Source organism: Vanacampus margaritifer, chromosome 8 (assembly GCF_051991255.1).
Source record: "Vanacampus margaritifer isolate UIUO_Vmar chromosome 8, RoL_Vmar_1.0, whole genome shotgun sequence".
NCBI lineage: Eukaryota > Metazoa > Chordata > Actinopteri > Syngnathiformes > Syngnathidae > Vanacampus > Vanacampus margaritifer.
Window position 1 is genome coordinate 5,633,280 of NC_135439.1, and position 27,660 is coordinate 5,660,939.

General features: G+C 38.8%; 3 protein-coding genes across 6 annotated transcripts in view; 1 reads left to right on the forward strand and 2 right to left on the reverse strand.

The window, feature by feature from the left end:
- Positions 1-1,502: 1,502 nt before the first annotated feature.
- LOC144056928 (guanylin-like) lies at positions 1,503-2,931 on the reverse strand. Its single transcript, XM_077574083.1, has 3 exons — positions 2,823-2,931; positions 2,553-2,742; positions 1,503-1,599 (listed from the first exon to the last, which is right to left on the reverse strand). The coding sequence occupies exons 1-3, from the start codon at positions 2,895-2,897 to the stop codon at positions 1,541-1,543; spliced, it is 324 nt and encodes a 107-aa protein (XP_077430209.1). The 5' UTR covers positions 2,898-2,931; the 3' UTR covers positions 1,503-1,540.
- A 12,022-nt stretch (positions 2,932-14,953) lies between these two features.
- nmur3 (neuromedin U receptor 3) lies at positions 14,954-18,217 on the forward strand. The gene is made up of 2 exons (XM_077574226.1): positions 14,954-15,851; positions 17,602-18,217. Exons 1-2 carry the CDS (start codon positions 14,990-14,992, stop codon positions 18,006-18,008), a joined length of 1,269 nt encoding a protein of 422 aa, XP_077430352.1. The 5' UTR covers positions 14,954-14,989; the 3' UTR covers positions 18,009-18,217.
- Positions 18,218-22,729: 4,512 nt separating this feature from the next.
- lactbl1b (lactamase, beta-like 1b) overlaps positions 22,730-27,660 on the reverse strand; it is a 44,847-nt gene continuing 39,916 nt past the window's right edge. For all 4 annotated transcript variants that reach the window (XM_077574222.1, XM_077574224.1, XM_077574223.1 and 1 more), the window contains one exon: positions 22,730-26,466. In XM_077574222.1, the coding sequence (XP_077430348.1) occupies positions 25,488-26,466 (979 nt within the window). In that variant the 3' untranslated portion in view covers positions 22,730-25,487. The remainder of the gene's footprint in view (positions 26,467-27,660) is intronic.

Here is a 27,660-nt window from a genome sequence, read left to right on the forward strand (position 1 = left end):
CTTTCCTTCTCGTGTGCCTCCTGCAGGGCGGCGCCGCCGATGCTTATAAAAGGCGTGGAAAGGCTTAGCAATGATTGATTTATACCAGGAATTAAGGTGTGTGTGTGTGTGTGTGTAAATAAAGCTCATTTGGATGCTATTGAAGCATAAACAGTACTCTAACTACTACCATGATGGCATCTCCGTGTTTGTTCTCCCCGTCAAAGGGAAGTTTCACTGTTGACTTTAGCGTCCAAAGGGTCGTCGTCCTCATCATCATAAATGTCAGTCGTCTCGCAGTGATGCAAGGACAATGTGATTGGAAAGACCAAAAACACACAAGAAGAGCATATTTGAAATATTAGCAGAAAAATGTGCTGAATTATTACGAGTAGGGCTGCAACTAATGATTCTTTTAGTAATCGATTAATCTGTCAATTTTTTTTTTAATTAATCGATGAATTGTCTAAAAAAATAAAGCTTTTTAAAATGTCTATCCTTTTTATTAAAAAACAGGACATAATGCACTCAAAGTGAGCAGGAAATGCACAAATATGAATTCAGTATGATTCACTTCCTGCTTTGGTCTTTAACGCGTTAAAAGATTGGAAAAAATTTTGATCATTGTTTTTCAAAGTAAAAGCAGATCTTTGCAAATATCTTGATTTCTTTTAACACAAAGACAATCAGTCCGCTTTCATGGAGGAGGAATCAGACAATATTTACTGTTGAGAGGTTGACATTTCAATTTGTAATTCTATGAGATTTTTTTTATAATTTTTTATTTTGAAATTTTTTAAGAATTATTTCAAATCGTTCATCAAATAATGAAAGAAATCATTTAAGGAGAGCTAGAGCACTAGTCTTAGCACGGTATTAATATTGCGTTGCCCATTTTTATCCATTTTAGGGGGCAGCCATTTTGAATGAAAACGACATCACCGTTGCTCAGGCTAAAGTAACAACCAATCACGGCTCAGCTTCAGAAAAAAAAAGTGCGTTAGAATTATTGTTCTGAAGACAAGAAGACTAAGGAATAATTATAATTTTTTTTGTTTCGTTTTATTATTCAGACCTGATATAAGAAGGAAAAAAATGTGTTGATCAGAGGGTGTGTGGGTGTAAGTTCAATAGATGTGTCAGTCAAGAGAGTGCAAATATTCCCTTTGAGATAAAAAAAAAAAAGGCGCCTGTAACAGTTCATTCGCGTAATAGTTTGAAACACACACAAAGACACACACACGTGCGTATGTGACTTGCAAAACACACATTTTTATTCCAAACAAAAAAATATGAGGACGTTTAAATAGGTACACAAAGCATGGTAGGATAGAAATGTAACAAAAATAATCTGAAATATAAAACCAATGACAAAACAAGGTGGCAAATGCATTTTTTTTTTTTAAGTAACAGCTTGCGCTTTGAAACTCCTTAAGATTTCTGTTCTCCTTTTGGCCATTTTTTTGTTTCTTTAAATTGTTTTCTTTCTTTTTTTTTAAATAAATGAGATGAGGACATGAAAAATACAATTAAGAACAAAAAGAACGATGGTGGTGTCGGCTTAGCAGCCGCTGCAGGCTGCGAAGGCGCAAATCTCGCAGACGTCCAGCGGCACCATGGCTGCAACAAAGGCGAGCGGTTAGCATCAACGTTAGCATCGATGTCAAGTTAGCATCTACAGTCCAATGGCACAAGTGTAGGATATTGTGGAAAAGGTCATTTATTTTTGTAGTGAAAAAGATTCTCATATATTATAGATCACTGCTTACAGTGTAATATTTTATGATATGTTTGATTTTTGTTTTTTTTAAATAAGTTTGGTGCGGTCGCATCATGGGCTAGTGGTTAGCATGTTTGCCTCGCAGTCCTAGGCGTGAATGTGTGTGAATGCTTATTTGTCCTTAAACACATTCACTGCCATTGACGGCTATAGACGTCAACAAGAGTATGAAAACCTAGATTTTTTATTTATTTATTGTACATTTAGGAAAGATATAAAATTTGTGATTAATCGTGAGTTAACTAGTGAAGTCATGGGATTAATTATGAAAAATTCAAAATTTTTAATAATCTTTTTTTTTTAAGTAATAAAATTTTTCATTTTTTTATTTGTAGTAATACTCTTTTTTTAAATTTTTTTTTAAAGAAAAAATTATTAAAAATTAAGGGCGTCAGGTGATTATTAAAAAAAAAATCATAATTAATAGCATGGCTTCACGAGTTAACTCACGATTAATCACACATTTAATATCTGTTCTAAATGTACAATAACAATTTTTTTTCTCTAGGTTTTCATACTCTTTTTAATAAAAGTGGATGGAAAGAATTTCTGACCTCTAGAGCCGTCAATGGCAGTGAATGAGTTAATTGATTGGCGGGCGACCGGTCCGAGGTGAACTCCGCATCTCTCAGTAAAAGTCAGCTGACGACTTAAATTGTGTGAATGTGAATACTCGTTCATCTATATGCGATTGGCTGGCGACCAGTCCAGGGTGGATCTCCTCTTCTAAAGGTTTGACGTTTTAATGTATATGCCCTACGATCAGTGATGACAAAGTGATGAAGATCCTCACCTAGTCTGGCGAGTGAGGCCGACGCCCCCTTCTGCTTGCACAGGGGCAGCAGCTCCTGCGGCAACATGGGCTCCTCGCACATGGACGGCGAGCTGGCCCGCAGCCGCGGGCTCTGCAGCGGCGACCTGCCGCTCTCGAACATCTCCTGGAGCCTCTTGACGGCCTCCAGGGAGAAGGTCAAGCCGTTCTCCTTTGAGAGGAGATACGAGAAGATCTGTGAGGTTCCCGCTACCTGCTGAGGATGTCCGTCAACATTGCCGTGTGACTTACCTCGACCAGCACGGCTTCCGTGCCCCGCCCCACAACCAGAACCAGGAGAGCGATGCAAGCGAGTGTGATCTTCATTGCTGTGATGCTGATCTTGGAAGTGTCTGCTTGCTCCTCCAGGAGCGAGCCACCTTTTAAAATCTTGACGAGGTGTGGCCAATGGGAGCAAAGTTTGCTCACGGGTTAATGAGTAAGCGCTTTTTTTTTTTTTTTTTTTACAGGCAGTAAAGGGGAATCCATAAATCCTACTCTGTCCGATTAGCTTGTTGCGCTCGACATATCAATAATAATGTCTCATCCAGTGACGTATTTACGTGAAAACTTTTTGGCCAACGCATACAGGATGTAGTTTATTGCAGCTGGTCATGTGAAATTGGTGTTTCCCACCTTCGCTACTGCTGAGTCAGACAAACTTTCAACTACAAGTTGGCAGGTCAGAAAATCCATCCATTCTGTTTGATTTTTTTTTTTACAGCTCTTTCTCCTCATTGGCTCAACTGGAGTCGATATCCATGGAAAAAATATCTGCCTCAAATAAAAACCAAATATCAAAATGTATAGAAACATGGTCTACGTATATAGGATTTTTTAACCTAATTCTGGTTACTTAATTCTGTCTGTTAGCGAGAGCCACTACATCGTGATAACTTATATTGATGTTTCTGCATTTGGCAATTTATTATTATGTTATATTATTAGTATGGGATTTTTTTTTAATGGGCTTTAGGTGAACTGATGAATACACACACGCACACGCACATGCACATGCTCACCCACATACAAAAAAAAAAAATATATATATATGTGTGTATATGTATATATATGTATATATATTTAAAAAGAAAAAAAAAACATTTATTTTTAATTTTTTTTTTTTTAAAAAGGAGAGCAATGATGATGTCAAATCGAATGAACAATACTGAGCTCTCCTTAGAAAAAAAAAAAAACTTATTTTTTTTCGCACGCACGCACGCACACACGCACAAACACACATACAGAAAAAAAAAAAAAGGGAGAACAATGATGATGACATTTCAAATGATCAATACTGAGATCTCCCAAGAAGAGAAAAAAAAAAAAAAAAAAAAACTGGAGTCGATATCCTGACGAGAGAAATTGGCTTCAACCGGGACTGGATCTCATTGGAGTCGGTGGAGAACGGGTTCTGGACCGCATCCAAGCTTGCCAAGTTTAGTTTCAATGCCAACAAAAGTTTCTTCTTCTCCGTTGCCATCGACTTCTTCCTAGACAATCACACCATGTTTTTGTGGTTTGATGAAAAAAATAATACAGTACAGTATCTTGTAAGGGTAGGAATCTGTGAATGTCTCACGATTCGATTAGATTCCGATTTTTGGGGTCTGCGATTCGATTCTGAATCGATTTTCGATTGAGGGCGATTTTTTTTTTATTAAAAATGATTTGATTGACTATGATTTTCGCTTCAATCTATAGATGTGCAAGAAATTGTAATGATCTACTCCAGTCTGACTCGCTAATGCTAATATATATAATACGCTGCCCCTCAGTGGCCAAACCGGGTACAACATGAACAGCGCTCCCAAAAAAGGCACACACAGACAAAGGCAAGACAGTATAAAATAATAACACCGATATAAAAAAAAAAAAAACACCAGGGCGTCACTTCTTGCCTTGCCTACTTCCCGCACAAGTGCAGATATGAAAACATGAATGCATGTCTAGGAATGGACCTCAAGACTATAAAATGGCATAAGTCAGCATTGATTGCTACAATAGGTAAAGATAATCGGCTCAATGGTACGTGATCCCATCCACCCGTGCAGACGCGTGGGAGTATATTGTTGTCTGTTTAACAACCGCTTGTGTTGAAATGAGGATATGAGAGTTTATAACACAATGAAGTGACACATACATGTCCATACCTGACATATCTGTAAATGTAGCTTTTTTTTTTGGGGATTGCTGGAACTGATTTGAATTTACTAACACATAAACTGAGGTCCCTTTTTTAACGTAACTTAGGATACCAATTATGCGCCGTTCATAAACTCGAAATGTATGCAAAACGTGTTTTTGTCATTATCAAATTAGTCATGTTTGATCACGTTTTGTGAAGTGGTTTTTAATCTGGCGCCGACAACGTGTTTGAAAAGTTAACACGGAAGACAAATATCACAACTGGAGGCGAGTAAATCATCAGCCTGCACGTGAAAAGAATACATTTGATCATTTATTTGACCTTGTTTCCGGCGTATTATCGAGTGGCTTTGTAAACAAGTTTTTTTTCTCCCTCACGAGATCGCGTGACTTTTTGGTACGCATCAGGGCACAAATAACAAACTAAGCGTTTTTTTTTTTTGTCTATATACTGTATGTTTTATTTCTCGATTTTTTTTCACAACCCATAACACTTTGATATGAGCTATACTGACACCTATAGGACTAAAGAGGAACAACATAGAACTGAAAGCTACAGTGTGATTGCTTCATTTGTTGATACAAATACAAATACGTTCATGTGATCATGAGAGGACTCGATTTTTGACAGGTGGCGTAAATGATAGTCTTTACGACACAATACGACCAAAACTGTTAAATGCCCGATTTAAAAAAAAAAAAAAATCTTTATGCATGGCTTTTGCCAAAGACGAAAAATATTTTCAGATTTGAAAAAAGAAAAGAAAAATCCTGATTTGTGCACCCATCCGAGAGGTTTTAATCTTCTACACAGTTTTTTTTTTCTATACCTAATCTATAATTAAGTGAGAGATAATCAAACACCACATTAAATATGTGGCACTAACTTTTTTTCTTATCTGATACTTTCAACGTGGTCGTGAAGTCTACTTTTTTTTTTTTTTTTTTTTTTTACAGTCCCGTCCAAAGCTATAAAGATGACAAGCTTAAACGCGTTATATAATAGTCATAAAAAGATTATTTAACTTTCTCAAATGCCAAACTTTCTCACCACAAAAAAAAAAAACACAAATTCCTTATTATCAATATAAAGAATGGCATTCGTGCCCATGCTAATGCTCATGGTCAAATATATGCAAGTAAGTCCAGAATATATAAGAGGTGAAAATAATAACTTAAAAGCACAGCAGAAATTTTTTTAATATCGAGCAGCGCTCTATACATTATAAATAACATTCAAGTCCTTTATTATGTAGGAAGTCAAGTTACGCGCTGTGACTTTTGATGAGACTCGGATCAATCCAGACAGCTTTTACTTTATTACGAGGCCATGAAAAGCAAATTGAACTTCTAGATGGATTTATTTTTGTTGTTAATAAATCAGACGCATTTATTCCGTTTGCATTATCATGGACCCATAGGAAGCACATGTAGACTTTCTCGTTCGCACTAATAACCAGATTAGCATTCCTGTTGTTGCCAAGGCGACCCTGCAGTACGTGTCCAAAATTTACAGCATTTTACCGCTATACAGCAAATGACTGCGCTTTGTTTTTACCCATAATGCATTGCTGTATACAATTAAATACTGTCAAATTAAAAAACAAGAAGATGCTGTAATTTTTTACTGTAGATTTTACAGAAATGTGTTACAGTGTACTTAATTAGCCAAAAGTGACAGTGATACTATGAATTGTATTTTCACTGGTGGAGGCAGCACTTCATCAGTAGAAACATCGGCAAACAACGTTTATGGTTCCAGCTCACGCAGTACACATTAATTTCTATGAGGGGGGGGGGGGGGGGATTTCAAAGTGGGTGGAAATGGAAGTGAATGTGAGCCCCTTTAAATACAACAAAAGCGTTAGTTGTGTTTTCACGGATGAAGGCAGCACTTCCATCACATCAAAAGGTTAATAAATTGAGTTAAGCTGTCCACCATCTTGAAATTTAACACACACAAAAAAAAATGAGAGCAGCACTGCCATCTACCGAGGTGGATGTGCAACTACACTTTATTCGGGTACGATGACAAAAAAAAAAAAAAAAAAAAAGAAGCGGGGCTTGCCCAGTAAATATAAGACGGCAGCTACCAGGCTACCAGTGCTTCAACTTTATTATTAGATTAATGATCTCCTCACTTGCTAGATAAACTACACACGCTTACCGCATAGGTGTGACCGACTTATCTGCTATGAGCTAGAAGAGATGCCTTGCCCAAAACAGAGCAGTGTTACTCTAGTTACTTATTTATAGGCGGCTTCATTGATCAGCTTCATACATGTTTGGGTATTAGTCGTGGTTTACAATGTGTATATTCAAATGTCAATAAGAATGCATTACAGTGTTCAATAATTGATCGGGCAGCTGCATGCAATTGTACACACTGGCATGGCACTAGCAATAACTCGGGCCGCGAGAAAAGTTATGGCTTTTAATTATCAGCAGGTGGGTTAAAAGTCATTATGGTTTGTGTTGTAAAGCAAGATGGAAAGTGGAGGAAAACAACACTTGGCAACATTGAGGCCACCAGGGTAACATCACAGAGCGCCAATGTGAAAAGGAGCTTCGGACTGTCTCACTATACTTTAGGTAGTGTTGTGGTGTAGATCTTTTCCTCCGCGTGTTTGTTTTCTTTCGGGTAGTGAGAATGTTGATTATCCGAATAAAGGCTGGAGACGATGAACAGTTCCTTCGAAGCTTTTATTTCTACAGAATATTCCGGGCACAAGTGAGTTACAGACAATGGCTGCAGAGCTTCTCACAAGTGCGAAGATGACAGAGGATTTACAATATTCTTATACTATCTTGAAGGGCGGTCCCACACAGTTTCCAGTAAACAGTTCAACCGGAGTTGACCGGACCTAAACGATAACATTCAAGGACACTATTCAGACACCGAACATAGCAATCAACCACTTGAGGAATAGAAGAGGTTTTTCAGTCATGACTGCACCTGGAAGAACACTCACAAAGATACATCCGCAGAACAAAGCTCTACTGAGGAAATAAGGAAATTAAAACAGTTATGACTAAATCTGGGCAGAAGACCCTCTTCAGTAGTCTGGTATTGAACAGTACTTCTCAATTATTTTTGTTATGCCTCTTAGGAAAAACACAGTTGGGCTTTAGTCCCTGATATTAGCTAGCGCCCTAGCAGCTAAACGAGCACCATGGGAGCGAGCTAGGGAGCTAGCTAGCTAGCACCTGAAAGTAAAAACCCTGCCATAGCTTGGCTTTAGTCCCTGATGCTAGCTAGCTCCCTAGCAGCTAAACGAGCACCATGGGAGCGAGATAGGGAGCTAGCTAGTTAGCACCTGAAAGTAAAAACCCTGCTAAAGTTTGGCTTGAAGAGGAATCTAGAATTTTGTCCTCTTTGCGTGTTCCAAAAATGAAGATAGATTTAATGTAAGAAAAATACACCTTTGCAAAAATGATTTAATAAAAAACAGAGAATCTCTGGACAAATAACTGCCTCTAATCATCACTTAAACATCGTGGGATTCAGAGCGTCAAATGTAGTTCTTCCGCGTGCACAACGGTTTCTTATAGTTAAAAAGACCTCCTCTCTTTCATTTGTAGACAAAACATACTCTCTGGTACTTTTCCGTGAGCGATGGTGAAAACAGAGTCAGGTGTGGGTATTCAAAACAGATTCTGTTCTCAAGGACCAAATGTGTTTTCGCACAAAGCGCTGAGAAGGAACTTTTTTAGACTAAATAGTATGTCCCAGCTTAAGGTCAGCCTATACGAAGTCAACATCATCTGCCCTGCACAGGACACAAAACATTTCGACAAGGTTAATATAAAGAATTAAAATGTTAATGTGTAACAATGGTTAATAAAATAAAATGAAGTATTAAAAATGTTATAATATCTATCAGGCTTTAGTCCCTGATGCTAGCTAGCTCCCGAGCAGCTAAACGAGAACCATGGGAAAGCGATAGGGAGCTAGCCAGCTAGCACCTGAAAGTAAAAACCCTGCTAAAGTTTGGCTTTAGTCCCTGATGCTAGCTAGCTCCCGAGCAGCTAAACGAGAACCATGGGAGAGAGATAGGGAGCTAGCCAGCTAGCACCTGAAAGTAAAAACCCTGCTAAAGTTTGGCTTCAGTCCCTGATGCTAGCTAGCTCCCGAGCAGCTAAACGAGAACCATGGGAGAGAGATAGGGAGCTAGCCAGCTAGCACCTGAAAGTAAAAACCCTGCCACAGTTAGGCTTTCGTCCCTAATGCTAGCTAGCTAGCTACCCTTCCCCCCCTCCCTCCATATAAAAAAGGATGTTGGATCAATGTATGAATCGATGTTAAATCAACCTTCCCAACAGTGATTCAACATTGATTTAACATCTTTTGCTAGCTGGTAAACGAGCACCATAGGAGCTAGCTAGGGAGCTAGCTAGCTAGCTAGCACATGGGGCTAAAGCCAAACTGTGTCAGGTTTTTTACTTTCTCAGATAATGAGAGTGCCACTGCCACCTACTGTAGTGAATGTGCATCTACACTTTATACACTTTATTGAAATACGGCAACAACAAAAAATAAAATTCCCCGTGGTCACTCGCCCTTCCTGGGATTGCACTGCAGATGTACAGCAAGCATCATATTCAGTAGTTTCAATAAAGGACTAACATAATTCTGTAAATAAACAGAAGTATACAAATTCTTTAAATAATCCAATGTTCAGTGTGTCCAATCAGGGGAAAGAATGTAGCTGCTGCTCTATTAGCATGCATGCTAATCTCATCAGCTGGCCGCCATTGTTGACATGCTTGCCGTTTGGCCACATCTATTTAGTACACTGGCGTAAAGCCAACTTAATTTTTCATTTGAAACCATAACATATGTTGAAGTTGACTTGTTATCGTTGGAACCCTTTTTTTTTTTTTTTTTTTTTTTAAATCTCCAAGGAGTCTTCAAAATGAAATATATTGAAATTCTACTTTAACCCTAACCAAGGCTTGAAAGGCCTGTTGGTGACCTGCATCCGCTTTTTTTTTGTGTGTGTGTTGTAAAACAGTTAAACTTTTGCAAACGTGTAAAAAAAAATACTGTATGCCATGTCATCCCATAAAACCCGCCCAAGCTTTCATTATCTTGTCATCGTCAGTAACGATGTCATCGTCCTGGTTACAATCGTCCCAGTGAAAATGACACAAAGTGGTCAAGGTCGGTTGATGTGATGTGAACCAAACAGTCTGCGTTCCCATACGAACGCATTCATATTTTAATGCTTTTATAGAGGCAACAAAGCACACAGTGCTTGACTTGTTGTATTTTCACACAGGCCTGTACAGTATTGTATTTGCCTGTACTGTAAATCATCACTTCTGCAGCCCTTTTTACGTCACGGGATTATTTCAAATGTTGACGGGAACTCTTATGAACGCACATCTCAATGAAGAATCAAGCTCGATTTTTTTTGCATAGTCTAAGTATCTTTTTATTTTATTTTATCAAGCATATATATATGAGCTTCATTTAGACAGTACAGTACTTAAAACTATTATCTGAAATCCATCACGCGTTATCAAATTCGGAGTTTTCAGTTTTACGTAACAGCAAACAACTTCTAATATTTAAAGGGGAAGTCAATTTTTTAAGTTTAATTTTTTTCATTACAATATGTTATATTTTCCCTCGCTAGTCTAAACACGGTATTGTGATCAATATTGCCTTTTTGTAGAACAGAGAAATCCACACGGTTTCATCCGTATCAGGCGGCGGCCATGTTCGGAGTTTTCAGTTTTACGTAACAGCAAACAACTTCTAATATTTAAAGGGGAAGTCAATTTTTTAAGTCAATTTTTTTTCATTACAATATGTTATATTTTCCCTTGCTAGTCCAAACACGGTATTGTGATCAATATTGCCTTTTTGTAGAACAGAAAAATCCACACGGTTTCATCCGTATCAGGCGGCGGCCATGTTGCCTTGAGGCTTTCTTATTTTTGTTATTTTTCCGTCTTAATTGACATTATATCCCGCACACGTTTTTGTAGTCTATCTTTTGTGTTACAGATTATATTGAGTTCTGTCTAAATAATATTTTTAGTCGACAGTTATTGAGGTAAGTTTATATCTTGCACCTGAAGTCGATGCAGATTGAATTTGAGTTGTGTTTTCCATTTAAATGCGCGATTCAAAACTGCAGCCGAATGACTTTTTCTTTTAAACGACACGACACGAATAAAAGTCACGCAGCGCCACGCCATTAAATGTGACACATTTCAATAACGTGCCATTTTGAGGACCGCGTGAGTGCTTTTAATGGGGCTTTTAAAATCACTGCAAAGAAAATCAATGCCACCGCGATTCCGTCAACAAGCCAATAATATACTTTAAGATACGCAGCTGGTGTCTCTGATACTCATCATCATGTCATCGACTACAACACTAACATGTACAGCTATTTGAAAAGGGCAACAAGACTTAAATAAACGTCCACGGGTCTTTATGTGGCCAAGCATGACTGCACGATCAAAACGTTTTGCTACCTGCCCTCATTTGTTACATTCCTGTTGAGCAGTGATCCATCCCAGCAGCACTTGTCGTACGTGGGCTCCTTCTAGTGGTGCAAGAAGGAATATATAAAAGTTGTATTTCAATTTTGAAGTCCAATCAATTCAAAAGTGTTTGAAAACTTTTATTGAGGTCTAATTTTTACTTAACCATTGATGTGCAACACATTTTAATTTAACCTTTACTTGGGTAAAGCCCCCCACCCCCTAAAAAATCACGTTTTTGCTCATAATATGTTGACCTTATTCTTTTAAAATTGCATATTTTTCATATATTTGGACTTAACTCTCCTTAATTCCAAATATTTTGCTCATGTAGTATAACAACGTTATTGTTGTCTAATTTGAATTTGTTTTCCCTTGAAGTATTAAAAAAAAAAACTTGTTAATAATAAATATAAATAAATTATAATATGGGTTTGTATCAATTCCAATTTTGAGTAAAATTCTGATAATCGATCAATCAGCCGATTAATAATAATAATAATAATAATAATAAACTATATATAATAAATTAAATGACTTATTTTTTGTTCTTTTAACACTTATAACAAAGAAAAAAACTTAGGCAGAACATTTGACTGTTACAATAATTTGTCCTTTAGTATTTGTTTAACTTTACAACGCAGTATAGCAAAAAATAGGCAAATTATTTTTTGTAGGGATGTTTGAATGTCATTATCTTTGATGTACTTGCAATAGGCAAAAACTCATTTTTAAATAAATAAATAATTGTTTGAATAATATTGACATAGTAAATAGTCCAGCACATAAAAAAAAAAAAAAATTCCATTTTAAATCTCAGATTATTTTTTATTCCTGTAATTTTTCAACTTTTTTCTTGTAAACCTTGGGATGTTGTTTTCCCCAAAACATCACAACTTTGCGATCCATTTTTTCCCCTTGTAATATTATGACTTCATTTATGTGTAATTAGACGTTTTTCAGGTTTATTCTAAGAAAAGTGCATTTTCTTTTCTTTTCTTTAGGCATCTGATGGGCCTTATCATTATTAGGGGTTATAGCACCACCTGTTGCTTTCAGGCATGCCATTCTGAAGAGTGGAGTGTGCAGTACGGGGCCAAAAACAGATTACGGTATTTGTGCACTACTGTACTGTACAGGAATAGCTAAAGATAAGTCTTTTATTCTTTTTGGATAGTGCCTGTAAACAAACAACCATTTTGCTTTTTTATTTTATTTTTATTTAGGCATCTTTTACAATTACCTGCACCACATTCGCACCCTTACCCCGCCCCCCCTCTCTCTCTCTCCCTCCCTCGCTCTCTCAATATGGTAGATAGGAAGGATGCGCCTCCTCCTCCTCCTGCTGCTGCCATCCGCTACCGCACTGTTGCATGTGTGCACGTCAAAAGAAGACGCTTTGAAGAGCTGCAGAATCAGAAGGTGAGTTTTAATTTGTTTGTTTGTTAGTGCCTATCTAGATTATTCTTTGATTGACACTTAATAGGCATTGGGGGTAAAAAGTTTTTTTTGTAATGGATATAACTGTCCTTGCTTATTTTTTCTTGAATGATCTAAAGCAATCAAAGGTCAAGATCAAAGGTCAAGATCAAAGGTCAATCATGTAAATAAGGCAGCCTAATTAACCTTGAGGCGAAATAAGAAGAAGTGATTGGCATTTATCAGAGCAGCGCATCTAATTTCAATTATCCGCAGAGCGTCACCAGTTGATGACACGTTTAAAGATCATTAGTGCGGTGAGGACACGTAATCTTGCATTCTAGCAGACAGTTTCCTTTTCTTCCCATGAACAAAAAGAAAAAAAAGGTGGCATTGTTTCTCTCTGCCCGCCAGTTGTCTCCCCCGAATTTTCCCCCTGAGCTATCATGTACACTCATCTGCAAGTGAGATGCGTTCAACATTTATTTGCTTGACTTCCTTTGTTATCAGGTCTATGTCACACTTCGGAGGTTCTGGGTTCGAATCTAATTTCCCCGTCTTCCTGTGTGGAGTTTGCATGCACTCCAGCCTCATTACAAACATATAAACGCGAAATTATCCGTAGATGCGAATGTGAGCATGAATCCTTGTTTGTCGATGTGCGCCCTGTGATTGGCTGGCCGCCAGTTAAGGGTACATCCTGCTTTTTTTGCCAAAAGTCAGCTGGGATAGATGTTAATGAACTATATATAAAAATAAAAGGTGGCTGGACATCCCGCGGAATTGCGACACAGCAGCAATTACAAATTCACTGCGCAATCAATATTAAGGGTGCGAGGGTATGCCAGTAATGATGGTTCGTACCTTGGCGGAGGACGTGACAATCCAGCAGACTTGAGACAAGATTTTAATTTAGAATCTGTCAAGCGTGAGACACAGGTGCAAACCCTGAATACAAGTTTGGAGTGGAGGGCAGTTTTCATCATCTTGTGGTCAGAAGGAGTGAAAACAAGGTTGTGACGTTTGGAATAATTTCGTTTAAGCGGCGTTTTCAGGAAATGGAAGCCTCTAAAGTCAGGCTATTTGCTTTTTCTTTGGATTTTGAGTTTAGTATGCCAAAAATCACGGTAACTTGAAGGTGATAGTTCAGTCCCGCCGAGTACAGAAAGCGAACAAAATGCAAAACAGCAAGCACACCTCCAGGACAAAGACGGGATTCGAACCCAGAACCTCTTAAGTGTGAAGCACAGGTCTTAACCACAAAGTTAACATCAATGACAGTTCTGAGACTTTTCTTACACTTTGGAATTGCACAAAGTAAACAAGTCACTGTCATGTTTTTGTGTCTTTTTTTCCATCCAGATAACAACCGTCAAGTAAAAAAAAAAAAACGTCTCACATTAAAATGTTTTTAAAAAATGACATGCGTGACATAAATCGATATGCCAAAAATGACCTTTTCATCCTCCAGTGAATTATAGTCTCACATCATTTGTTCCCGTGAAAGGCGCTATATGCAAGTTGTTATTATTTAGAATGGCTGTTTCAAAAAGAGAGCAATGATGATGACATGTCAAATCGGTAAAATTACCGAATGAACAATACTGAGCTCTCCAGACAAAAAAAAAAAGAAAAAAAGAATGGCTGTTTCATCACTGACAACTTCATCAGAGCAGCGTCAAAGCCGTTGATGCCAAACAACAAATATAATAATAATAATTAAAAAAAAAAGGTATTAGGAAGTCTGATGACATCATGAGACTGTATATATGGTAGAGACGTTTCAGGCAATCTGGGACCAAGCGATCACTAAGGTAATGTTTCTCTCCATCATGGATAATCCTTCACATCCTCTCTCTGGCACACAGGTGCGTCATACCTCATGGTTTTATAATATATATATATATATATATATATATATATATAAAAATAAAATAAAATAAATAATATATATATATATATCCAAAAAAAATAAATATATATAAATAAATAATATATATATATAAAAAAAAATATAAATATATATATATATATATAAATATATATATAAATAAAAATATATAAAAATATATATAAATAAAAATATATAAATATATATAAATATATATATATATATATATATATAAAAATATATATATATATATAAAAAAAAAATATATATATATATATATATATATAAATATATATATATAAATAAATAAAAATTGAATCAAGTAATCTCAAAGTGAAAGTGTAGACACAGAGAGAGAAATAAATGACCTGGATGATTATGAGAATATCCACAAGCATCTTTTACCTGTGTTTGAACCAGTTCCACGTGAGCAACTCCCAGTCCTTCCTCCAGCCCCGAGATGGATCTCCTTTACCAAGGACCTTCGTCAAACGTCTCCAGACCGCTCCACAACGCCAGCATGTCTCCCAACTCCACCGCGGGTAACACCACCACCACCACCAGCACCATCCTCTACACCGAAACCAACCTCTTGGACATCCTGGGTCCCAAACGCTCTCCCTTCTTCTTCCCGGTGGCCGGCGTCTACCTGCTCATCTTTGCGGTGGGCTTGAGCGGGAACCTCCTGACGTGCGCCGTGGTGGCCAAATACAAGAAGATGCGCAACACAACCAACCTGTACCTGGTCAGCTTGGCCATGTCCGACCTTCTCATGCTGGCCTTCGGGATGCCCATGGAGGTGTACGAACTGTGGCAGAACTACCCGTTCCCTTTCGGCGCCGGCGGCTGCTACTTCAAGACCTTCATCTTTGAGACCGTCTGCTTCGCGTCCATCCTCAACGTCACGGCGCTGAGCGTGGAGCGATACATCGCGGTGGTGCACCCTCTCAAGACCCGCTACCTGACCACCAAGAGGCACGTCAAGCGGGTCATCGGGGCCGTGTGGGCGGCGTCCATGATCTGCGCCGTACCCAATACGTCCCTGCACGGTATCTTCTACCTCCCGGACCACGTGACGGAGTCCGCTATTTGCGCCGTGCTCCAGCCGCTGTGGATGTATCAAACGCTTATGCAGATCACCACCGTCTGCTTCTTCTTCATCCCCATGATGGTGATCAGCGTCCTCTACCTGGTGATGGGCCTGCACCTGGGCAGGGAAAGAAAGCAGAGGAGGGGCTACTTCGGGAAGAAATGGGGCAACGACGTTCGTGTGAGCGTCCACGACGATAGCGGTCGCCGGACACAAGTCGTCAAGATGCTCTGTGAGTTTCCTGTCAGTGTGCTTCATAAAGCACAGGGAAATGGAAAATACACACAATACAAGCACTACTTTGGTAGAGTAAAAAAAATAAAAACTCCAAAAAGAGGCTTTAAGCTGTTTAATGTCAAACTAAACAGTAACAATTAAAAAAAACATTTAAAAAGGCACTTAAAAAAACACAACTGCCTTATTAACAATGCCCCGCTAGCTTGATGCTAACACATAATGAAAAACGCCCTTGACAGGCTAACCTTAGCATCAATAGTCCTGGTGTTTACTACAAACAGCACTCGGGCAGATAGTCAACAATTCTTATTCAAAGAACTCCCAGTTAATTTTCAAAATAAACACTATTTAAAACAAGCTAACACTTAGCATCAATAGTCCTGGCAGCACTTTGTCACATAGTAAACAATTATATTTAAAAGAAGCTTCAAACTGTTTTATGCCACTCGCAGTTAACTTTCAAAAGAAACACTCACACTTGGTATATTTAAAACAACAAAACAACGTTGCATTAAGAACGCCCCCTCCAGCTTGATGCTAACACATAATGGAAAACGCCATTGACGGGCTAGCATTTAGCATCAATACTCCTGGTGTCAAGTCAAAAAAAGAAGAAGAGATTATCAAAACTAAAAATAATAAAAAAAAAGTTTTGTTTTGTTTAAAAAAAGATTATTAAAAATTAGGGGCATCAGACGATAAAAATTTGTAATCATAATTGAACCGCATGACTTCACTAGTTAACTCAGGATTAATCACAAATTTTATATCTGTTCCAAATGTACAAAAAAAAAATTCTAGGTTTTCATACTCTTGTTAATAAAAATGGGGGGGGGGGGGGGTGTTAAACTAATAGAAATAGTTAAAATGTTTTTTTTTTAAAGTCTATAGCTGTCAATGGCAGTGAATGAGTTAAGGCCATGGTTAGATGTCATAGGTCAACCTATTTTGGCGGTCATGTAGAAATACGGTCCACGACCGGCCGTCGCGATACGGACAATCTGGAGGGTGGGTTATTAAAATTTGCTTGCTTGTTAACGTCATGGCTCATCTTTTTTCTGGGTTTGGTCATGTTAGGTTCAAATGGTGAACATGTATGAGTACTTCTTAAGACGTCAATTTCAGTCGACAGCAGGTGGCGGCACAGGACAAAATGGCGGCCTCCTGAGATGGATACAAACGAGCGTATTATCCAGATTAATTCCTTTTCCACAAACACAAAATAATAAAATAAAAAAATAAAATAAAAAATAAAATATAAAATAAAATAAAATAATGTTTTGACTAGTGAAGATACATAGAACATTTAAAGATTTTTTTACTTGACTTCTGCTTTCCGGCATTACCGCATTATACTGCCCACGTGTGGCCAAATCAGGCACACCAGGAGCAGCACAATGAATTGAAATGATGATGCACAAGTTTGGGATATTGGGCTTTCGGTTGAAACACGTTTTACTGACAGAGCGGCAGGATTTCATCTTGTAATCCCCATCGATGTTGCCAAGGCATGCGCTCAAAAAAACAAAACACGGGGAAAGGCATTTTGTCGCTTTCTTACACGGATCGTTGCTATTTGCGGCGTCTCTACTGATCTTCACAACTTAAAGAGATTTCAGGTAATGTTTGTCCGTCTGCGGTTGAGTCCGCAGCAGACAGTGTACTTAATAAAAAGTTAACCAGCATGGGAATAACCGCCATTTTAGAAATTTCCTTCCAAACTAACTGCCGTCTTCGCCCTTCAGCCATCGTGGTGGCGGTTTTCGGCGTGTGCTGGGCGCCCTTCCACATGGAGCGTCTGCTGTGGAGCTCCGTGCGCCAGTGGACCGACCTCATGCACAACATCTACCAGTACGTCCACATCCTGTCGGGGGTCCTGTTCTACCTCAGTTCTGCCGTCAACCCGGTCATCTACAGCCTGATCTCCACACGTTTCCGCGAGTGCTTCCGCGACCTCATGTGCTCGCGGGCCAACGAACCGGATTCTCCGCCGCCCCCGAAGAGTTCGCTGGTCCTCTCCACCTCCAGAGTCCAGACCGGAGGTCAGGACTCGTTGATCCGCTTACTGTCACTGCCGACGACGCGAGGACCGGACGGTGCGTTACTCTCGAGTGCTTGCCCAGAGACGGCTTACAAGACTTCGGTGTTTTGAGATAACTTGAATGGATAGAACATCGTCATGTGGGACGACAACCAACCGTTTTATGTCTTGTTGCCAGGAATGGATTGTATATATATTGTATATGATTGGAAAATGTCATTGCTCCCATAATGTGCCTAGGTTGTGGAATTATTTTTCTAACTCCGTGAATAAATGAATACAACTTATTTGAATTGTGCAAGGTGGTGGCTATCATTAACTCATTCACTGCCATTGACGGCTATAAACGTCAAAAATTCATTTGAACTATTTCTATTCGTTTAACATTTTTTGTAGTACGAGTATGAAAACCTAAACAATTTTTTTTTTTACATTTAGGAACAGATATAAAATTTGTCACATTAATTCCAATTAAATTTTTTAATCGGCTAACGAAATTAGGGGCGTCAGACGATTAATAATAATAATATTAATAATTATTCATTACAATAATAATTTTTAATCGCCTGACACCCCTAATTAAAAAAAAATAATCTTTTTTTTTTTATCGTGTCAGGCGACATTTTTTTTAATCGGAATTAATCGCATGACTTCAATAGTTAACTCACTATTAATCAAAATTTTTATATCTGTTCTAAATGTACAATAAAAAAAATCTAGGTTTTCATACTCTTGTTAACAAAGGTAGAAAAAAAATGTTAAACTAATAGAAATAGTTCAAATGATTTTTTGGACGTTTATAACCGTCAATGGCAGTGAATGAGTCAATAACTGTCGCAAGGAGAAATCTCACGCACAGTAAAGGCCCTTTCAGTCTAGGATTAACTGTGTGAGTCTTACCTCGCCGTCTATTAATCAAGCCTCCTAACCGGGGGGTGCATCATCAACTCAGCCAAATCTGATGCAGACGGAACGCAATTAATGCTACTAATGTAGCGCAGGTTTCCAAAGGAGGCTGGAGGACACCTGGGGGTGACCACATTGGGATGAAAGGCAGATTGTCTGTTTTTTTCCAAATGCTAATGTAAAATCCAAAGGCATGGTCGCAATTACCCTGCTCCCTATTCATGTCCGATTGTCTTGTACAACCAGTTAGACGAGGGTGACGCGTGGCATTTTTATTTGCCTAATGTAATTGGTTTCTTCCAAAAGCGTCTTGCATATTCCACCTGCTCATCTTAGATTCCACCTGCTGCTCCCAGGCTAAAACCACAAGCAGACGGAAAGGAGGAGTTCGATCAGATTGGAATAATGTCATCCTTTTTTAATTTTTTTTTCCACGTGAGCTTGTGTTTTCAGTGGTCGTGATCACTCTACATTGTGACAAATGGTGCAATTCAACGGCTTCATCAATAAATGTCAATGTAGCCTCATTATGGATGTCAGATTTTTTTTGCTGCTTGCATTATATACAATCGAGACAAATGCTAGAATTTCCCTACCTTGTGATAAAAGTCAGCAATGGTCTGATTATCGGCTGCTTCGATTATTATTACTCGATAGCTTCATGTTGGTTACATAGAAGGGGTTGGAATGAATGAATGTCTCACGATTCAATCGCGATTTTTGGGTATGCAATTCGATTCAGAATCGATTTGCGATTAAGAACGATTTTTGATTCAAAATGATTTGACTGACAATGCTTTTTTTGCTTCAATCTACAGATGTGCAAGGAGTTGTAATGATCTACTGCAGTCAGACTCGCTAATGCTAATTAGCGCGCTACTTGCAGCACTTTTATCACTCAAAAGAACGGCTCCACGCTGAAAAAACAAACAAACTTTTATTGGAATAATTTGATCGTGACTTTTTCCCGTTTACTCTCTAATGTGGCTACAACTTAACAGTGTATTAGACCGCGTGGAACCACACTGCCCCTCAGTGGCCAAACCTGGTACAACATGAACAGCGCTCCAAATAAAGGCACACACAGACACAGACAAAGACAAGACAGTATAAAATAATTTAAATCAAATCGATTTGGGGACATTTGAAATCCATTCTGAATCGTACTAAATGAGAATCGATTTTTTTTTGACACACCCCTATTACATAGACAATACCAAGATTGGTTGAGGACTATTAAAAAAAAAGAGGACAAAAATAAAAAAACAATTTAGCACTATTTGCCATTTTGGTTGTTTACTTTCGCCTCAATCGCTTTCAGGTCAGAATTGGAAAAAATCAACTCCGATATATCCGACTTACCACCATCCTCAAATGCAGCATAAGTTAGCCTAGCTTACTCTATTTCTTCTTCTACTACTATTCTGGCAGTGTTGATGCCCTGTGCTGCCTCTAAGAGGTCGGTCTTGGTACTCTGCTCGACATCTGTGCCCCTCATTCTTGTATGACCACAGACAATCGGCCCCTCGTGGCTGAAGCCAGAGGGCAGCCATCTTATGTTGCCACTGTTACTGACAACATCTGTTATTTTGTGTGTGTGCTAAAAAAAATCAGCGCAGTACCATGTATGTATTATCTTAGTATCGCAAATTGACAGAGGTTAGATTTATATTTCGCAGCGCATTTTGTCCCGATGGGCTTTGCTTCCATTTTATTGTTGACGGTCCTCAACATGGTTCAGATGAATCTTTGAGTAGCACTCAGCGATATAGCCTAGCTTATGAGACACATTTTAAAATCAAATCTCATTCTTACCGATGAAATGTGCATGTAGCGCTTCTCCCAGTCTTGTTAGTTACTAGTACAGCGGCATCCATTCACTGTGGTGTTTTTGCTGTAAAGAGAAAATAATGTGAAAATGTATTCAAAGCTAGGCAGGTTTAGCAAGTAGTAAGGTAAAATGGCCGCCGGTAGCTTCACTTCTCCTGACGTTTTTTTTCATTCATATCCAAGTCTATGCGTGTGACGCAAACCAAAATGAATAGCTTGACACGTTACATTGTAATTTCAACATTTCCTTCAGATGACATTTTCAGTTTCTTGTATTGTTCTAATCCCCCGTGGCATGGGCAGGCAGGCAGCGGAAAAGAAAAGGTTAAATGTAAGCGTTTGCATTATGAGAGTTATTTCTGTCCTCTCGGGCCTGCCAGCGCCCGCAGCGACGGCGCATTAGGTGAATAATCCCGATCCGTGTCGGGGGTCACAGTGAATTGGAGTCCATTTTCAGGGATTACGCCGCAAAGAGCCAGAAGAGCGCAGGCAGAAGCCTCTCTGTTAATGTCAAAAATATTTCACACGAGGCTGTTGACTGGAAAGTCATTTAGCATTTAAATACTCTTACACGAGATGAGACAACCACAAATGCAACAAACACTCACCGCGTCACATCATTAGGTACACGCCTGTGCAAAATATGAGCTATATATTGGAATGCCTAGTTTTTATTGACCATCAGAATAATTGATTTAAAAGGTAAAGTACCACTGATTGGCACACCCAAATAAGTGGAGCGAAATTCATGCTAGGGTTTGGTATAGAATGTCAAACAACCTGGAATTTAACTCATTCATTGCCATGAATTCATTAAAAAAAAAAGATGATTAAAAATGAGCTCTAAATGTAAAATAACAAATTCTAGGTTTTCATACTCTTGTTAACAAAAGTGGATTTTTTTTTTTGAACCAATAGAAATAGTTCAAATTAATTTTGGACGTTTATAGCAGTCAATGGCAGTAAATGAGTAATAATAATAAAAAAAAGATTGTTAAAAATTCGAAGCGTCAGGCAATTAGCATTTTTAATCGTAATTAATCGCATGACTTCACTAGTTAACGCACAATTAATCACAAATTTTATATCTGTTTTAAATGTACAATAAAAAAAACTAGGTTTTCATACTCTTAACAAAAGTGGGGAAAAAAAGCTAAACTAATAGAAATAGTTCAAATGAATTTTTGACGTTTATAGCAGTCAATGGCAGTGAATGAATAATAAATAAAAAAAAAAGATTATTAAAAATTCGGGGCGTCAGGCGATTAAAATCTTTAATCATAATTAATTGCATGACTTCATTAGTTAACGCACAATTAATCACAAATTTTCTATCTGTTCGAAATGTACAAAAAAAAACTAGGTTTTCATACTCTTGTTAACAAAAGTGGGGAAAAAAAGCTAAACTTATAGAAATAGTTCAAATGAATTTTTGACGTTTATAGCAGTCAATGGCAGTGAATGAATAATAAAAAATAAAAAAAAGATTATTAAAAATTCGGGGCGTCAGGCAATATATATTTTTTTAATCTTAATTAATCGCATGACTTCACTAGTTAACTACCGATTAATCACAAATTTTATATCTGTTTTAAATGTACAAAAAAAAAAACTCTAGGTTTTCATACTCTTGTTAACAAAAGTAGAAAAAAAAGCTAAACTAATAGAAATAGTCCAAATTAATTTTTGACGTTTATAGCCGTCATTGGCAGTGAATGAGTTAACAATTTTTTGGGGGGGACAAATACATCACTGAAATGACACAAAAACATCGATTTCCAATATTTCAGGCTGCTCAGTAACTGATGGCTTCAGCAACGATAAGAAATTCAAGCTGCAAGCAAAGATGAAAGGTGCCTTTTGACCCCCTTTTACCTCAGCCAACCCTTGAACTGATGATAGCATCACTTATGTTGTGTTTCTTTAAAGCGCTTTGAAAGCGCTACATAAATAAAGATGACTTGTGTCTACTTTACCTGCTTCCAATTGTGGCTCCTTTGGATGAAAGTCTTCACAGAGGTTGATTTTCTCCACATTTGGCTGTTCCAGCGTTACTCCAAATGGCTTATGGGCCTGAAAGATCTGAAAATAGCTGCTCACTTTTTTTCTTTTTTTTTTTAATAATTAAACGCAACAACAACAAAAAATCTGACAAATGTATACAAACATTACATACATAGGTCTTTGCTCTCACATTTCTTGTTGTAACTGTTCATAATTCAATCTTGGTATAAGAGGGTGTACACACTTATGCAACCACATACACAGTTGTTTGTTTTGACTTTGGCTCTCAAAAATATTTCTAAATATTTTTTTGGGATTGAGCTGTACAGGTTTGGTCACAATGCTTTGAAAAAGTTTGGAATTATTTTTAAAAAAAATTTTTACCCCACAAAAAAATCATTATTTGAAGTGGGGTGTGTAGACTTCCACTGTGGGTGTAAAGTGACAGTAGTTACATGTTTTGTTTTTTTAATCTAGTTTTTTTATTATTTGTAATTTTAATTTTAATACATATAACTCAGATGAACGGGTTTTCTTTATTCTTCATTAGAATAAGGCTAAGTGACACCCTGCACCATATTTATGAAATATTTGAGTAGAAATTAAACAGAGTTGCATATAAAAGCCTGAACAACTTTTAATGAATATGTCATTAATCAAAAGTGAACATTGAAAAGGCAGACTTTTTGTTATTAGACAATACGACTCATGTATTGGATTTCATTTAAATGTTGTGGCATGTCGGCATAAAAAACAAAAAAACAAAATTAGTTTTCAAAAGAGGAAAAAAAACAGACAAAATTGGATCTATTCCTGAAATTAATCTACATATAGAGGTAAAAAAACTCCAGAGTTACATTTTTTTTTCAAGGCCAGCAATTTGAGTGCACGAGATTACTTATGCTAATTTGGTATAGGCTAAAGGTGTCCCACAAGTGAGTATACACTTTTGACATCTTAGGCTTGGAAGTTTTTGTCTCTTGCTTAAAGTAAAATTGAAAGTCTTCTGTCATGTCATTGAATGTTTCTTGAAATCGGATCCATTTTTTTGGACAAACGACACAGCACTGATGAAAACACTGAACCTCGAAAACAAGCCTTGGCAAAAAGCCAGTGAAAATTCAGCAGATGCTCTGGTGAGAAACAGAACGTCACCCGCATCACCTCCAGGTTGTTCTGACGCTTTCAGGTGGAAGCTTGTGGTGCTCAACAAGCTGAAGTGTAAATTGCACCAAGCGTTGGAGCAGCGAGACGGAAATCAAGCGTCTCCATCTGACGCTGAACTGGACGGAAACGCTTCTTGTCAGGCGGCAATTTGGTTCCAGTGTCAATTGGCGAGATATAGGCAAGGCAATGATTGCGTACAAACATCTGCCTGAATGATCCGTGAAACCCCAAAAGGGAGTCTAAAGTGACTTTTAGGGCACCCTGTTGCACTCCTCTGTATGCATTTCCATAAAAATGAGACTGACTAAATAAAAAACTTTAGCGAATAAGAGCTGCAATTGTTTTTTTGTTTTTTTTTGCATATCTGTTAGCCAATTATTTTTTTAAAGGGTAATTTTATAAGATTTGTGATCATAGGTTGGTGTACGTATTAGTGCTGTCGATATTAAATATTTTTTTAGAATCGATTTATTTGTCGATTATTCAATCGATTAATCGTCTAATCAGATTCATTTTAATTTTGCATTAAAGTGTATTAAAAAAATCGGTGGTTATTTCATACTTTGTATTCGTGATTAAAAAACGGGGCATTGATGTTGTACTTTGTTACCGGTTCGCTCGTTGTTTTCCAAAGTAAGAACAAATGTTTAAAAATGTCTTATTTCGATTAAACACAGAAGATAATCAGTCTTCTTTTGTGAAGGACTACAGAAATCAGTGAACAATTACGGTTGAAAAAAAAAAAAATGGCGCCAAAGGATTACTTGATTATTAAAATGGTTGTCGAGTAATTGATTAATTTTGATAGCTTTTTTACTAGAGCTGTCAAAATTATGTACGTATATTTAAAATTTGAACGATAAATAAGCTTTTATCTTTTTTTCTTTCTTGTGTGCGAGTGGGGGGTAACTTCTGTAAATATTAGGGATGTAACGATATCCAAACATCATGATACGATAATTATCACGATATTGTGGGGAGGTTGGCGATATAAAAAAAAAAAGGCCACAATAATGTAAAAAAAAAAAGAGCTCATACTAAAACAACAAACACAACACTGTGCTTTTGTACATAACAGCAATGCATATAAACAACCTACACATTGAGGTCCTCCCCATATTGACTCGGTTCACAAATATAGGGACCCCCTTCCCCTTCATCTGACCTTTAGCGTAGATTTTAAACAAGGAAGGGCCAAAACATACCTTGTGAAAATTAAACTGTACTAAAAAAAAAAAAAAAACTAGCCACCAGAGGGTGCTAGAACTGCTCAAATGGAAATCAGACGTGCTGCTTTCAATATCGTGACATGACGACAACGATATTGCGGCAGTTTTAACTCATTCAATGCCATTGACGGCTATAGACGTCAAAAATCCATTTTAACTGTCCTGGCAGCAATTGAGCTAATATCGCAAGATCACGATATTGATGTTATCGTTACATCCCTAGTAAATATAGAGGTTTCACTGTAAAATGTAGTCAGCGGTGGTAAAAAAAAAAAAAGGGAAAAAAAAGACGACTCAAGGGTGATAATGGAGAGCAGACGAAAGTGCGAATAAAACATTAACGTCGTGTCCGAGCAGGGGACAAAATGATGAGTTACCAGCGTGAGAGGTTAAGATGACTCACTCTCACATCATGTCATTCTCCTCATAATGGCCTTCATTTGACCCATTTAACTCAGCTGGAGAAGGACGGCTTGCGCGCTATCCGGACCACGTTGTACGTGTTCAGCCCCGGGGCGTCGAACCCCGGGCACACGCCGCGCTTGTCGTAGGCGTAGAAGTTGAACAGTTGTCCGTCCTGCGCCTCCAAGGACACCGAGGCCGAGCCCACCCTCAGGACGCAGGGGTAGTCCCTTTCGAAGACCACTTTGAAGACACGATCCACCAGGTAGTTGAGCTTTATGGTCCGGTACGTTTGCGGGATCAGCTCTTCGATTTGAGGGCCGAATTGCTGCATGATGAGAACGCCGTCCGGGCCGGCTTTGATTTGGTAGAAGGTGATGTTGCTGTAGGTGAAGAAGCCCACGTAGGCCTCCGGGTTGGGGGGCGCCGACAGCACCCTGCGGCCCTCCCGGAAGGCGTTTTCTAAGGCGGGCACGATGTGGCGGTAGGCTTTGGCCACCACGTCCTGCTTCTGGGACCGACCGCCGGCCATGAGCACCACCAGGCCCAGCTTGAGTCGCGGCACCAGCGAGAAGGTGGCCGAGTAGCCGTCCAGGTCGCCGTCCTTGCGCACCATCTCGTAGCCCAGCAGCTCGTTCACCTCCCACGGCGTCCCCGTGCGGTTGGCGAAGTAGTCCTTGTCGCACCGGAACAGCGGCGTCAGCATGATCTTCAGCGAGTCGGGGTCCAGAAGCTTGCGGTGGTACGTGCCCAGCAGCATCATGGCCAGCTTGGCCAGGTCCGCCGCCGTGGAGAACATCTGACCCGACGGGCGGTACCAACCCAAGTCGTAGAGCGGGGCGGGCTTCCCGTTGGAGTACACGCCCACCGCCACCTGGCCCTGGAGGCCCGGCGTGATGTCGAAGCCCGTGTCCTCCATGCCCAGGCGGTCCAGGATGTTGTCCGAGACCCAACGCTGGTAGTCCACGTTGACCACGCGCTCGGACATCACGTGTGCCAGCAGCGAGAAGGCCAGGTTGCTGTAGTGACATCTGCAAAGACACACGTTAAGTTGAAAGGCATGAAATGTATATTTTGCTAAATGCTAGCAAAAATTTTGGGAAAATACTAGGCTCTATGCAGTCCCACTAATCTAAATACGGTATTCTGGTTATTATTGCGTTAGTGGATTATGAGTTCAGCAGCAAAATCCGAACCTGTCGTCCCCGAAATATGCATGTTTTTCAAACCCTCGTAACTCCTGAACCGTTAGCGCTAGCGACATAATTCCAATGGCTACTGAAAGCAGAGAGGCGGAGCTTTACGTCGATACCAAATACGTTACGGTATTTGGCAAAATGTCACGTGTGGATGACGAGGAAGTCGTGCGTCATAGAGGCGAATGACTTCAAATCACCGGAACTCCGGAAATCGTTTTTGCTAGCAACGCAATTCTAACGAATTCGGAGAGCGGAAAAGCGGATCTTTGCATCGATACCACATACTTTACAGAAGCTATTTCTATACGTTATGGCAGATTTTCACGTGTGGAGCGGGGGGGGGGGGGGCAGTGTGTCATAGAGGAGAGTGACGCAGGAGGCAGGAGATGACGCATGTTTTTCCAAATCTCCATAACACCGGAACCATTTGCGCTCACAACAAAATCTAAAAGCGGAGGAGCGGAGCTATGATAATTCCGCAATAAAATCAAGCAGTTTGTACCCATCTCAGGGGGTGGCCATTTTGTTACTTGCTGTCTATGTTGCTCAGGTAACAACCAATCACAGCTCAGCTTCAGAAAACAGGTAAGCTGTGATTGGTAGTTGCCTGAGCAATTGTGATGTCATAATCCGTCGACAGCAAGTGACAAAATGGCCGCCCCCTGAGATGGATAAAAACGGCTTGATTTTGCTGCATGTTCTACACACAAGTGTGATTAAATAGCATAAACATAAACACTAACAACATGGGTTAAACTTAGCCAAAGATTAAAAAAAAGAAAAAATAAGTCAAGTCTCTCAGTTGGGGTGTCGACATACTATTAGCTAGGATTTTGGCACCATCTAGTGGTTTATTAGAGCTTTTTTCGGTGTGTGTGTCCTTCCCCTCCCCCATTTCATGCTCATTAGAATAGGGACAGATTCCACAACATAGACAAATCAAAAACAAACTTCAATGCACAGCATTACAGCATTTGTAGCTAATGCTAATTTCCAATGCCTGTCCCAAGAAAGACTTTAGCCAAT